Source organism: Amphibalanus amphitrite, unplaced genomic scaffold (genome assembly GCF_019059575.1).
Source record: "Amphibalanus amphitrite isolate SeventyFive unplaced genomic scaffold, NRLGWU_Aamphi_draft 000092F_arrow, whole genome shotgun sequence".
In the NCBI taxonomy this organism is placed as follows: Eukaryota; Metazoa; Arthropoda; class Thecostraca; order Balanomorpha; family Balanidae; genus Amphibalanus; species Amphibalanus amphitrite.
In genome coordinates, this window is record NW_024881588.1 from 481,291 (window position 1) to 492,928 (window position 11,638).

The 11,638-nt window shown below is 50.2% G+C and overlaps 3 protein-coding genes across 5 annotated transcripts in view; 1 reads left to right on the forward strand and 2 right to left on the reverse strand.

Moving 5' to 3' along the window:
* Positions 1-1,498, forward strand: part of LOC122380154 (phospholipid phosphatase 1-like) — a 38,053-nt gene extending 36,555 nt beyond the window's left edge. For all 3 annotated transcript variants that reach the window (XM_043363023.1, XM_043363022.1, XM_043363021.1), the window contains exon 7: positions 672-1,498. In XM_043363023.1, the coding sequence (XP_043218958.1) occupies positions 672-797 (126 nt within the window). In that variant the 3' untranslated portion in view covers positions 798-1,498. The remainder of the gene's footprint in view (positions 1-671) is intronic.
* Positions 1,499-1,974: 476 nt separating this feature from the next.
* Positions 1,975-7,163, reverse strand: LOC122380155. The gene is made up of 4 exons (XM_043363024.1): positions 5,469-7,163; positions 5,067-5,193; positions 4,725-4,827; positions 1,975-3,114 (listed from the first exon to the last, which is right to left on the reverse strand). The coding sequence occupies exons 1-4, from the start codon at positions 5,610-5,612 to the stop codon at positions 2,919-2,921; spliced, it is 570 nt and encodes a 189-aa protein (XP_043218959.1). The 5' UTR covers positions 5,613-7,163; the 3' UTR covers positions 1,975-2,918.
* Positions 7,164-7,578: 415 nt separating this feature from the next.
* On the reverse strand, positions 7,579-9,747 carry LOC122380159 (cytosolic iron-sulfur assembly component 3-like). Its single transcript, XM_043363030.1, has 3 exons — positions 9,655-9,747; positions 9,328-9,517; positions 7,579-8,980 (listed from the first exon to the last, which is right to left on the reverse strand). Exons 2-3 carry the CDS (start codon positions 9,481-9,483, stop codon positions 7,736-7,738), a joined length of 1,401 nt encoding a protein of 466 aa, XP_043218965.1. The 5' UTR covers positions 9,484-9,517; positions 9,655-9,747; the 3' UTR covers positions 7,579-7,735.
* Positions 9,748-11,638: the final 1,891 nt, after the last annotated feature.

Genomic DNA, 11,638 nt, shown 5'->3' on the forward strand with positions numbered 1-11,638 from the left:
CAGATCTCGAGAACGGCTGGGCCGATTGCGCTCAAATTTGGTACACGGTTAGGGACCGGTTAGTAGGGTGCCGTGCAAAAGTCATTTTGGACCCCATTTGCACGTGCGCACGTGCAGAATGCCGCTTTCAGATCTCAGGAACGGCTGGACCGATTGCGTTCAAATTTGGTACACCGCTAGCGACCGGTTAGAAGGGTGCTTTGCACAAGCCCGTTGGAAGTACCCTCTCGCCCTTCTGCACGTGCAGGGCTCACTATCTCGCTCGCTCGTTCTTCGCCCAAAAGGCGTTTTACTGGTATTAAATTATGTTACTGCTCTAGTAATATCGATTTATAAGTGTCGAGTCGCCTGTGAAGAAAAGAGGAAAGGGAAGATGAGAGGGCGTTGAGTCCCGCGGCGTGATGGAACACGGTAATGATGGAAAACCCCCCAGACTAGTCGATACGGAACGGGTATGGTATACCGATGCAATCATTCGCTTGGTGAATCATTCACCTCGGCAGCATTACGACTACCGTTGGCTAACGGGCTGGCGAATGTTGAAAACTTTCCTCATAGCAAACCTATCGATCCGTGTATTTCTATGAATCAGTCAGCACGACGGTTTGGAATCCAAAGGACCGTGCCGGTGCATTTGGCTGATCCTTACGTTTCTTCCGCTTGTCTTTCAGTGCTGCTGCGTCTGCCGAACGATATTTGGCAAGAACGATCATAGAAGGCCGCTGCTTCCCCAGTCATCAGTCACATCCACCCGAACAACGGACACCCAGGTCACAGCGCTGGAGGATGAAATGTAACTCTCAAAACGGCATCACCATTCAGGGAGAGCCCTCTGCCGGCGGGCTCAGAGTCACATGCGGTGAAGGGTGGATATAGATGTCGCCACTGACCGCAGAGTAGGACGGCCGTGGTTCCGTTCACATCCGATGTTTGTCGGTGTTTGATGTGCTGTGTGGGCACTAGCCACTAATATCTGAACAGCGGGACTGTTCACTCATCTCTTGATGTGAAATCATTTAGAGCGCTATTTATTTGTGTTTATGACTTTGGTGTTATCTGTGCGCTGTGTAGTGTGCAGTGTCGTCCCATCAGACAGGTTTGGTGGGCGGACGTGTCTCTATCAGTTCGGGAGAGTCTGGAATAAATATTACACAGCTCCCGTGATAAACATATATAGCAGTTGCAAATTTGTGACTCATCAACGCGACCGACTATTTTCTGTTTCAATGTTGGGGCAAACCGCGGGTCGAAGTGTCCCGTTCCGTGGCCATTTTTGTGGTTTATTTTATTTGCAACTGCGTGCTATATTTGTGTGGGTTGACTATACAGGAACCACGGAACAAATACAACACGTATAAATATTTTATTCACATAAAAATATTAAATATTATTCGTACATCCATGATTTCGTTGATCAGCGTGGAATGCTGCACTGGTGTTGTTAGTACACTGATACGATGTGATGTAAAATGTCACTGAAATACATTACACATTTGTGCATCGACTTTATATTGCATCCAACGACCAAAATTTAAAAAGGAGCACCTTTTGGTATAGTTCGTTTTTTCTAAGTTCGACCCTCACTGTAAACATCTTTTTGAACATAGCACGAGAATTGCTAGCTGAATTACTTAGAAAACTGGTTAGCGCACATTGTACTGCAGACATTAATAATATTTTGCAAATAAGTTTTAAACACCGATGATATACCGTTCTGTTAAACGCCGTGCGATCTATTGATCAGTTCAGTTATAATTTCTGACAAAATGTCTATCCCTGTGGGGTTGTATATAAAGGCAAATACGAGCTAGGAGTCTGGGAAATAAGAGCCAGGAAGAAATATTTTTGAGTAAAATTAATCGTCTGTGAAATCAACGTGCGCCAGCCAGTTTTCTAAGTAATTCAGCTAGCAATTCTCGTGCTGTGTTCAAAGAGATGATTACAGTGAGGGTCGAACTTAAGAAAAACGGACTAAGTTACTAATTAGCGATGCGTAAATCACGCGCCGTACGAACACTAATGGATAATTGTATTTCAGTTGAGACAAGTATAATAACACGGAACAAAAAAAAAAAACACGTCAAAAGGAGTTATCCTTAAGACGCTGATGACGGCGATTTAGCCGAAACGCGTTCGTCTATCATTTTTGTTCCGTCATCCGTGTTATTATACTAATGGATAACTAGCAAGGTCAGTCTCATCAGACACGGGCCGTGGTAAAAAAAGCCGGGTGAACTGATTTTCGAGCAGGCACCGAATTCCCTTCCGCCCTAAAGAAATAAGTTTTGTCGCATTATTCTGCTCCTATATTACGAACAAGAAGCAAAGGTGCGGGGAAGTCGGAACCCTTGCCTCTTTATCTCAAGCACAGTGGGCTTGTGCGATTGATCATATCATTCATTAGTGCGATCTCCCTGATCAATCACTCTGAACCGCAATGATATCCGATAACTTCCAGTCAAGCTTTCAGTTGAGTTTCAGTACTTGCAATTCGTAGTACCTACTACCTACCTACATGCTTAAAATACTGAAATAAAACATAACAATTAACAAACCCTCACAGCACCAAAACAACCCATAACATGGCGCAGAATCAGGCGCAGAATAACCAACAACAGCTACCGACTACCGCTACCTTCCCGGCACCAGGCGGGCAGTGGGACCGTACCCCGGCACCAGGCCGGCATCAGGCGGGCAGTGGGACCGCACCCCGGCACCAGGCGGGCAGTGGGACCGCACCCCGGCATCAGGCGGGCAGTGGGACCGTACCCCGGCACCAGGCGGGCAGTGGGACCGCACCCCGGCATCAGGCGGGCAGTGGGACCGTACCCCGGCACCAGGCCGGCATCAGGCGGGCAGTGGGACCGTATCCCGGCACCAGGCGGGCAGTGGGACCGTACCCCGGCACCAGCGTCACCTCACCGCAGTGGCGGCGGCGCGGCGCGGCGGAGCAGACGGGCCGTGACCGCGGCACCCGGCAGCCGCCGGATGGTGCAGCACGCCTGTACCCGGCCCGACGGACTCTGCACGGCTATCACGTCACCGGTGACGTCATTCTCGGAGCCGTCCAATCGGTAGCCGGAGATGGTCCAGGTGACGTCGACGTACCGGTCACTGTGGAGACGGGTGAGGTCACTTAAAATAGAAATGTTGAGTACATGATGTAACAATGGGTAAAATGATAGACAATTCATCTCACCCTGACTTTTTCACCACCTTGAAATAGCATGCATGTGTTCAGAGTCGTGAAATATGCGTAATGTGGGAAGCTACGTGTGACGTAGAACATTAAAATATCCATTGGAATGATTGGACAATTTAATACAGCTTTGGTCCGTCGTCTTTTCACACATTTTGCTTCTGTGCGACAAATGACAGGTTTTATCGGATCTTATCGGAGACTTATAAATACAGGGTGGGGCAGCATAATCGGGAATAAATATCAAACGGGATTATTTGGTCATGAATTTAAAAATATAGCTCCAAGCACTATTTTAACAACATCCCATCAATCGGTCACCTTTTACCTATCCCTCATCCTATTTGACCGCCCTTCGCGTCGATGACCTTCTCAAGGCGGGTCCAAAAGCACGCGCATGCACGTGCAGCCTCCTGCTTGTCCATGATCGCCCATCAGCTTCGTACCTTGCACTGAAGACCGTTTTTACTGATGATAAGTTGTTCATTAAACTTCTACCAAAAAACGCTCCATATAAAGAATTTGGTCGGATTTAAAACGGCGGAGTTGAAGGACCAGAAGTTTTTGGTTCATCTCAGGTGGAGGTGCCCTACACAATAACATGTCGTCCTCACTGCAGTACCAGCACGGACAGAGTCCTCGTAAGACGTGATCTGGACCGTCAGTGATCCTCTCTTCCGACGACTCCACGTGAGTCTGCCAGAGTGTGGATGTATTTACCAGAGGTGCTCGTTTTATCCGGGCTCGATGAAGTAGGGTGCACCACGTGCACCTCCCTTGAAGACCACCCATAGGTCCATCACCTCAACAGGATGTTTACTTTGCATGACCGCTGCAATATTCTCGATACAATCCCCTATATGGCATGCCATTCTTTTTTATCGTATTCCAGTCGGTGATAAGATTTTTGGTCGCTGAAGTTTTGAACATTGTTTCTTTTTAATATGCTCAAGAGCTTCTTCCTTATATTCAAGTGAGTCATCTTGTATGTCCTCTGCTAAGAGTTATTTTACGACGATTACGTTAACTTTTTGTCCTAAGTATCCCCACACAATCCTTATCGTCCGTGATAACACGTTGACCTGTCCAGCAACCTTTACGTGGAATGGCATTGTTTTAAACAAAATGTTCTTGTTTTACTCGTTTAACATTAGTGTCTATGGGCGCGCGCAAAGCACTTGGAGCACCGTCGAACTATTTTGCTGCTCTTTTCCAGGAAGTTGCATGCTCATGGATGTAGTCATGTCAGATGATGCACAACTTTTGGGCGTTTCATTGCCATGATATAATTTATCAAAATAATGCCATGCCTACTCATGACCAGAGCCCAAAAAGCATTCCCGATTATGCTGCCCCACCCTGTATGTCTGGGGCAATAATGAACACACATTCGGGATCAGTGACAACTAAAAAACGGTACATCTGCACAATTATAGTCAAATACGGCACATTTACATTTAATTGTAACGTTAATTCGCGGCAGGTTACAAATTGGGAGTTGTACCGCTAATTTGCGGCAGCTTACACGGTGGGTGAGACGATGGTCCCGGCCAGGAAATGAGTGGGTGTGGGCGTGCAGCTGGTATCGGAGTACAGCCGCAGACGCACGCCTGTCCCCTGCTGCACCCCTGGAAACAGAAATAGAACAGTCACAGTCCGGCTGTAATTGGTGAGCGGACCCTGAAACGATAATGCTTTTAATCATCTTCATTAAACCGTGAAAATGATACGACCGTAGACCACCAGAAAAATGTAGATTCTGAAAGCAACTACATGCATCAAAATAATGCTTTTGTGTTCAATCCAGCTCAATGTTTATGCACTATGTACACTGATGGGATAAGGTCCCCGCTGAGTATATTCTCACCGCCTCCGACGACCAGGCCGCTGACTGTGATACGGTCGGCGCCGGGGTCCTGGGAGAGCACCAGATCCAGACCGACGCCCTGCGGGTCTGTCTCGGCGCCGGTGGCGTCCACACACGACGCAGACGCCTGCAGGGGGAGGACGACAAGGGGGACAGCACTGGTGAGGTGGGGTGTGAGTCACTACCCAGGAACCCCATATATTTACCAGAGATTTGTAATTCATGGTTAACCTGATTGACCGCTTAAACGTACAACATGTACGTTTAATGTACTCGTTTGACCGTCAAGCTGTTAGTAACAACATGACAGTCAAACAAGCGTCTAACGAAGATAGAACAGGAACTCTTCCGCTTGACACGGCAACCTTTTCTGTACGTGCACTGCACGGCATCTGCACTCACCCCATAGTTGACGGGCTCGTCGGAGCGGTCATTGAAGGTGGTCTCCCAGAGGTACCACCACTGCACGCCGCCGAAGCCCACGGCGGCCAGGGAGGCCAGCGCCAGCGCCATCCCCAGCAGTGTGTAGGACGCCGGAGTCTGCATGCTGCCGAGCTTGCCAGCCGTGCTCGGCGAGTCTTGTCACGGCTGACGTATCCCTCAGTGGTGCACCTGCACGGCTTCCTGTCCTGTCTCGTAGACTTCCTTGCCTAGACTTCCCCTTCCCTCGCCAGTCGCCCACCCGGTGCTTCTAATGTCTCCCCAGCGTCTGACGTGACGCCGGACCCAGCCGGAAAGGCAATGACGAGCGGCGCCGCCGACCGCCCCATTTGAGCGGACCGCACTGTTGAAACAGCCGGACACGTGACCGTTCCAAGGTGTCGAACGGTCGTGTCACGTGACCGCACAAATGAGATCCGTGTTGAGGGAGAATGAGGAAGAATGAGGAAAGTGCTAGGTGAAAATGAAATGGACCAATTTCAGCTCGTCTTATGGGACGTCTACCGATAACTACAGCATTTAGCTGCGCTGGTAATGCTGCGCCCCACTCGCAGATAATCATTTTTTTTTTTCTTAAAAACTGAAAAGGAAGGTAAAAGTAGGCTAAATATCAATCTACCATTCGAGCCTCAAGAACTATCGAACACGTGACGAATTGTTTTCCGCAAGCTCAACGACACTGCATGCTAAATTCATCAAACAACGTCCGTCCTCTCCACCCTCAGGGCCAGCCCATCAGCATCCTTGAGCGCCCGGAATGGCCACCACCCCACCAGAAAAGGCCGGGAGAGAGCAGTTCCAGCGGGAGCTAGGATCATCCCCTTGGGGCGATCGTTTGAGCCGATAGGTGTTATGGGCTATGGCTCATCCGGACATTCCCGCCCCAACGGGATGTGGTCCGTTGCTGCGGCTCAACAGTCGACCCCGAATCAGTCTATTGAGACTCTATTGCTCATTCCATTGTCCCCGATCTTATCATCTCTCGGTCCTGAAATATCAATAGATCGATGGGCCTAATCAAACAAAGCAGACAAACATACAACAGACAAAAAAGGTGCTCAAAATGGGAGACCGACCAGCAAAAGGAGCCAATGCGTATTCCTGAAAAATCGTCTCGAAACGCATTGAAGAGGGAGGGCAACTTTCCCTCCCTCTCATAAAGCTCTGGAAGACAGCGGACGCGGAAACCTAGGGTGAATAACCCATTTCTATCCGCGGCTTCTGCAAGCAAAAGGCTGGTCCTCTCAGCCGTTTTCCTCATTTGCGATAGCCGTTACGTGACGGAGGGGCCCGCCGTGGTCTGGGCGCGCGCTCCGAACCGCGCGAGCCGCCCCCATTAGTACCGTTTTCCAGGTGAAACGTCCGCCGGCCGAGTTGACCGTCGGCCGTCCACTGTTGGCTTACGGGCCGCGCTGTAACCGCTGGCCACCCAGGCCGGCCGGCACCCTCCTGCATACCCGATGTGACCGGGGGTGTGCGGAGCGGGGCGCCGCGCACAGTTTGTTTGGGGGAGTACCGACGACCGGCTGAATCAGAGCATCGGGCTGCGTCACTGTGCCAATGCAGGCCGGCCGACCAGTCATGTGGAGTGAAACCCGGGCAAAACGACTCCGCTGTAAAGGTGGTGCATACAAATAAAGGCACTTACACTCGTGAACTAGGATCAACGCCGGAAAAGTACCCGGCCCCTTCACAGCCGTTTTCAGCTTCCGCAGTATCCAGTAAGATGTTTTTTTTAACATCTTACTTTTAACCGCCATTTTGGCCTCAAAAAAAGGGCAACAAAGTTGCAACGATACACGTTTTACTTTTCTACGTAACAAATTACAACATTAAATGCAGTGTCCTGCTCGACTCGAGCAGTTTTCCCATCTTTTCAGTTATCCGCGTCGAGATACAATAAGCGGGGTAGGCAATAGGCCGTGATACAATACTCAATAGGCATTGTACTAAGCGGGACTAAAAGATTCGAGGTTTTGAGGGTACTTGAAAGTAAAGACCGAATATAGGATAACTATCGGATTTTTCTACCATAAAAAGAGCGCTGACGACGAACTATCACACGAGTAGCTTTGAGCGTTGTGATATATGTACGATATATTATCTAATAAACCCGACTTACTTATGATTCACATCAACATTATATACGAAGACAATCACCGTTTATCACTTCATTTTTTAGAAATACTAGGCGTACAAAAGACATAAAAACACGTAACGCTACAAACCTACCACTTGATGTTGAGCGCTCCCGTGTCACTCTCTATCACGTGGTACTCGGTATGGAGTAGCTCCTTACTCACAGTTTCCCTGGCTCGGCGCACGGCGTCGCTGGCGTCGTTCTCATCGCCCGGCAGGGCGGCGTACAGGCGGCGCACCTCTGCTAGGTGGGCGCGGGCGTCGAGCTCGGCCGGCGGCCGGCTCTGCGCGCCGCCGTTCACACAGCCCGACGGGCACGCCATCACCTCCACATAGTCGTACGGACAGCGGCGCCGCTTCAGCTTCTGCACCAGGTTCTGGATGTTGCGGAACCCGTTAGCGATGGCCACTCGGAGCTTCACCTCGCCGTCGGCGGCCAGCTCGGCCTCCAGCAGGTCGGGGTTACGGCCGGGCGTGAACTGCACCGGGCCCGGGTCGGCGCCGAACAGCCGCCGGCCGGCGGCGCGCAGCACGTGCTCGGCGTAGCCGCCGCTGCCGGAGCCGGCGTGCACCAGCAGCTCGGGCGCCTCCAGCAGCCGGTCCAGCGGGACGGCGGCGGCGTCCGCCAGCCGGGCGCCCTCGGCCTCCAGCAGCCGCTCCAGCTCGATCGGCGTGATGACGCAGTCCACGTCCTGACCATCCGCCGCGCGGAAGTCGTCGCGGGCCGCCTCCAGCTTTTTGTCGAAGCACGGCATCAGCGCCACGTGATAGATGCGGTGGGGAGCGGTGCCACGCTGCTGTGCCCAGCGGCGCTTCAGCAGGGAGCCGGCCACCTGCTGGGGCGAGCGCACGCGGCTGATGTGCGGCAGCAACAGCTTCCCGTGCGTCTTCTCCGCATAACAGATGAATCCCGGACAGGCGGAGGCAAGCAGCGGCAGCGGAGCGGCGTCGGGCTCGCCGCGCCGTGTCAGACGCTCCACCAGCTCGTCCTCTGCCTCTGCGAGACTCAGCGCCCGCGCCAGACCCACGTCAAAGACGAACTGCACCCCGAGCTGCCGGAGGTAGCCGGAGAGGTGGCGGGCGGCGGCGGCTGCCTCGAGACCGTGAGCCGCCGCCAGGGAGGCCACGGCGGCCGGCGCCAGCGAGGCGACCACTGTGCGCCGCTCCGGCTCGGGCAGCGCGGCGTTCTCACGCAGCACGCGCAGCAGCTGCTGCTCGCTCTGCTGCTCGATCAGCACTGTCTCTGCCGAGGTGACGCAGCCACTGCAGGCCAGACAGTCGCTCAGGGAGATGGTGGCCTTCTCCAGTCGCCGTGACTCACCGCCAGCTGACACCTGGAAGCATTCTCAATTTTAGACATCAGGACATCACAAATATCTGACAGAATAATATATTTATGGGCGATCCAACAAGGAGCACAATAGAAAGATGAGCCTAATTACTCAAATGAGTCCAAATTCAATCAATTCCAACTCAGAATGTTTACAGAGCAAGCAGGCAAATAAGATTGATACTGATACAACTTATTTCAAAAGAAAGATTCAGGTTAAGGTCCCATTTTTAATCAGACTCCCCATTCCAAAAGCCTAAATTTCCCTTTAGTTTGTCATTGGATTATAGTTGTGCATCTTATCTAAGGAAGTCAGTGAAACATTACTAAAAAGTAAAAGAAAATAGGCACCTGATGGTATGACCCATCCTCTTCTATTTTTATTTTTCCCAGTTTCCCTCCAGTCTTCTCTACTTTTACTGGTTTTATACACTCCTGAGATGGTGCGATGAAGTCATCTAGAATATCTGTGAGCCGAAGAAATCCACTAAAACCAGATGAAGCCATCTTGTCGGTTTTCTTGTCTTGTCACAATCTCAACCTGAAAAAAGAGGTTATGAAACAGTTGCTATCTGATTCACTTAATAACATCATATTCTCTTGTTAAGGGCTCTGCTGGAGAGCATCAAAACATTACATTATGCGCATAATGTAAAGGGTACAAAAGGAGCAAATTACCGTGATGTATCTTAATGAGATTTCCTTTCACTTTCCAGTCACAAATTTACGAGAAACTCGCAATTCAGCATGACATGACACCAATCTGCACCAATCCTCCCAAGCTCCCTCCATCCTCCCAAGCTCCTCAGATCTCTCCAGGAAGGCCAACTGCCTGTCCTATGGAAGCTGTCCCATGTTATACCGATATTCAAAAAAGGCCGACGATATGATCCACTTAATTACAGGCCCATCAGTTTAACTTCTGTGGTGTGCAAGAGCATGGAACGAATTATTTGTGCCAAACTTCGTGACTACTTGGAATCAAATGACTTACTGACACCAAATCAGTTTGGTTTCAGGGCAGGCAGGTCAACTATGGATCAGCTGTTACTTGTGTATAACGCCGTTTCGAGAGCAGCTGACATGGGTGGAGTCACAGATGTAATATTCTTCGATTTCAGCAAGGCGTTTGATGTGGTCTGTCACGATTTGATGATTGCTAAGCTGAGGTCTCTGGGTATCCATGGCCGTTTGCTTGATTGGCTTTCCTCATTCCTATATGGCAGGGAGATGCAGGTTTGTGTTAAGGACTGTAGGAGCCGGCCAAGGAATGTCCTTAGTGGTGTCCCACAGGGTAGTGTCCTTGGACCACTTCTGTTCCTAGTATATGTGAACAGCATAGCCTCACAGTTAACAAGCAGTTATAAAATTTTCGCCGATGATCTTAAAATGTATGCCTGTGTGTCTCATGCTCCCGCTCTATCAACACTGTCTCATTATCAACATGTGCAGAAAGACATCGACCTCTTACACACCACAGCAGCATCATGGGGTCTTAGAATGAACTCCGATAAATGTGTCGTGCTAAGATTTGCCAACTCTAGATCAAAGCTAGTCTCTCCAGAGTACTTCCTTGACGGCCAACAGATCCCTTCTGCTGAGAGCCATCTGGACTTGGGCGTTACCGTTGACTGCCAATTAAAGTTTCACGAGCACATCAGGGGTGTGGTTCGTAAGGCTAGTGGTTTGGCACAGAATCTGTTAAAGTCGACTGTCTGCCGATCGCGTGAATTCATGTTGTTTCTATTGCTTACTCATATTCGTCCAATGCTTGAATATTGCTCTTGTGTCTGGTACACTGGCTACATAGAGGATATGCGACTCTTGGAGAGGGTTCAGCGACGTTGGACCAAGCGAATCGATGGGCTAGCCTCATTGAGCTACGCTGATCGCTTGCAGGAGCTGAACTTGTATTCGGTTCAGGGTCGATTGACACGCGCTGATCTCATTCAGTGTTGGAAAATCTTCAATAGGAAGTCTTGCATTGCTCCTGATGAACTGTTTAGCCTGTGTCCCCAAACTCGCACCAGAGGTCACTGTCACAAGATCTTTCCCTTGCACTCACGCACAGATGTTAGGAAGCGTTTTTTCACTGTGAGGTGTATGCGTCTTTGGAATGCCCTACCCGCAGAGGCGGTATGTGCCCCAAACCTATCTAGGTTCAAGGAGGTCCTGCATGACACTTTGCATGGGAGTTTGTTCGCCTATGTCTAACGTTGCTTGAACAACTGTACAAAACTTTAGCGCGCTGCATATTCTGCCGGCCTCTCTGCACTGTATTCATTTTCTTTTTCTTTTTTGTCTCTGTGAAAAACCACAGTGTGTTTGTACATGCATACACGCCGGACTCAACGGAAGACGCTAAATTCCAGCTTTCTGCGCTCGCCAACCACAAGTGAAGATCTCCCCCGGCTGGCGCGTCTAGGATTCAGGGTTCCTGTCTGTCCTACTCTTTCCTTCCATCTACATTTCTTGACACTGGGAACCCAACCAGGTGAGTCAACCAGGTGAGTCCCGTCTCATCCCACATGTTTACAAGATTAGAGATGATTTTATGTGTTCAGCATTTCATTGCTTATGAGTAAACAGCGAAATTCAGCCGTTTGATTCGTCAATATTTATTTGGTAACCCACAAGTGAGTAGCTAGTGTATTTAATGAAC

Bases quoted from the DNA above. Each gene is read 5' to 3' on its own strand.
- LOC122380155 (XM_043363024.1), bottom strand. From the start codon at position 5,612: ATGCAGACTCCGGCGTCCTACACACTGCTGGGGATGGCGCTGGCGCTG. The intron at 5,194-5,468 runs GTGAGTGCAGAT...CTCCCCCTGCAG, and splicing joins ACGAGCCCGTCAACTATGGG to GCGTCTGCGTCGTGTGTGGA. The intron at 4,828-5,066 runs GTGAGAATATAC...TTCTGTTTCCAG, and splicing joins CGGCCTGGTCGTCGGAGGCG to GGGTGCAGCAGGGGACAGGC.
- LOC122380159 (XM_043363030.1), bottom strand. From the start codon at position 9,483: ATGGCTTCATCTGGTTTTAGTGGATTTCTTCGGCTCACAGATATTCTA. The intron at 8,981-9,327 runs GTGCCTATTTTC...GAATGCTTCCAG, and splicing joins AGGATGGGTCATACCATCAG to GTGTCAGCTGGCGGTGAGTC.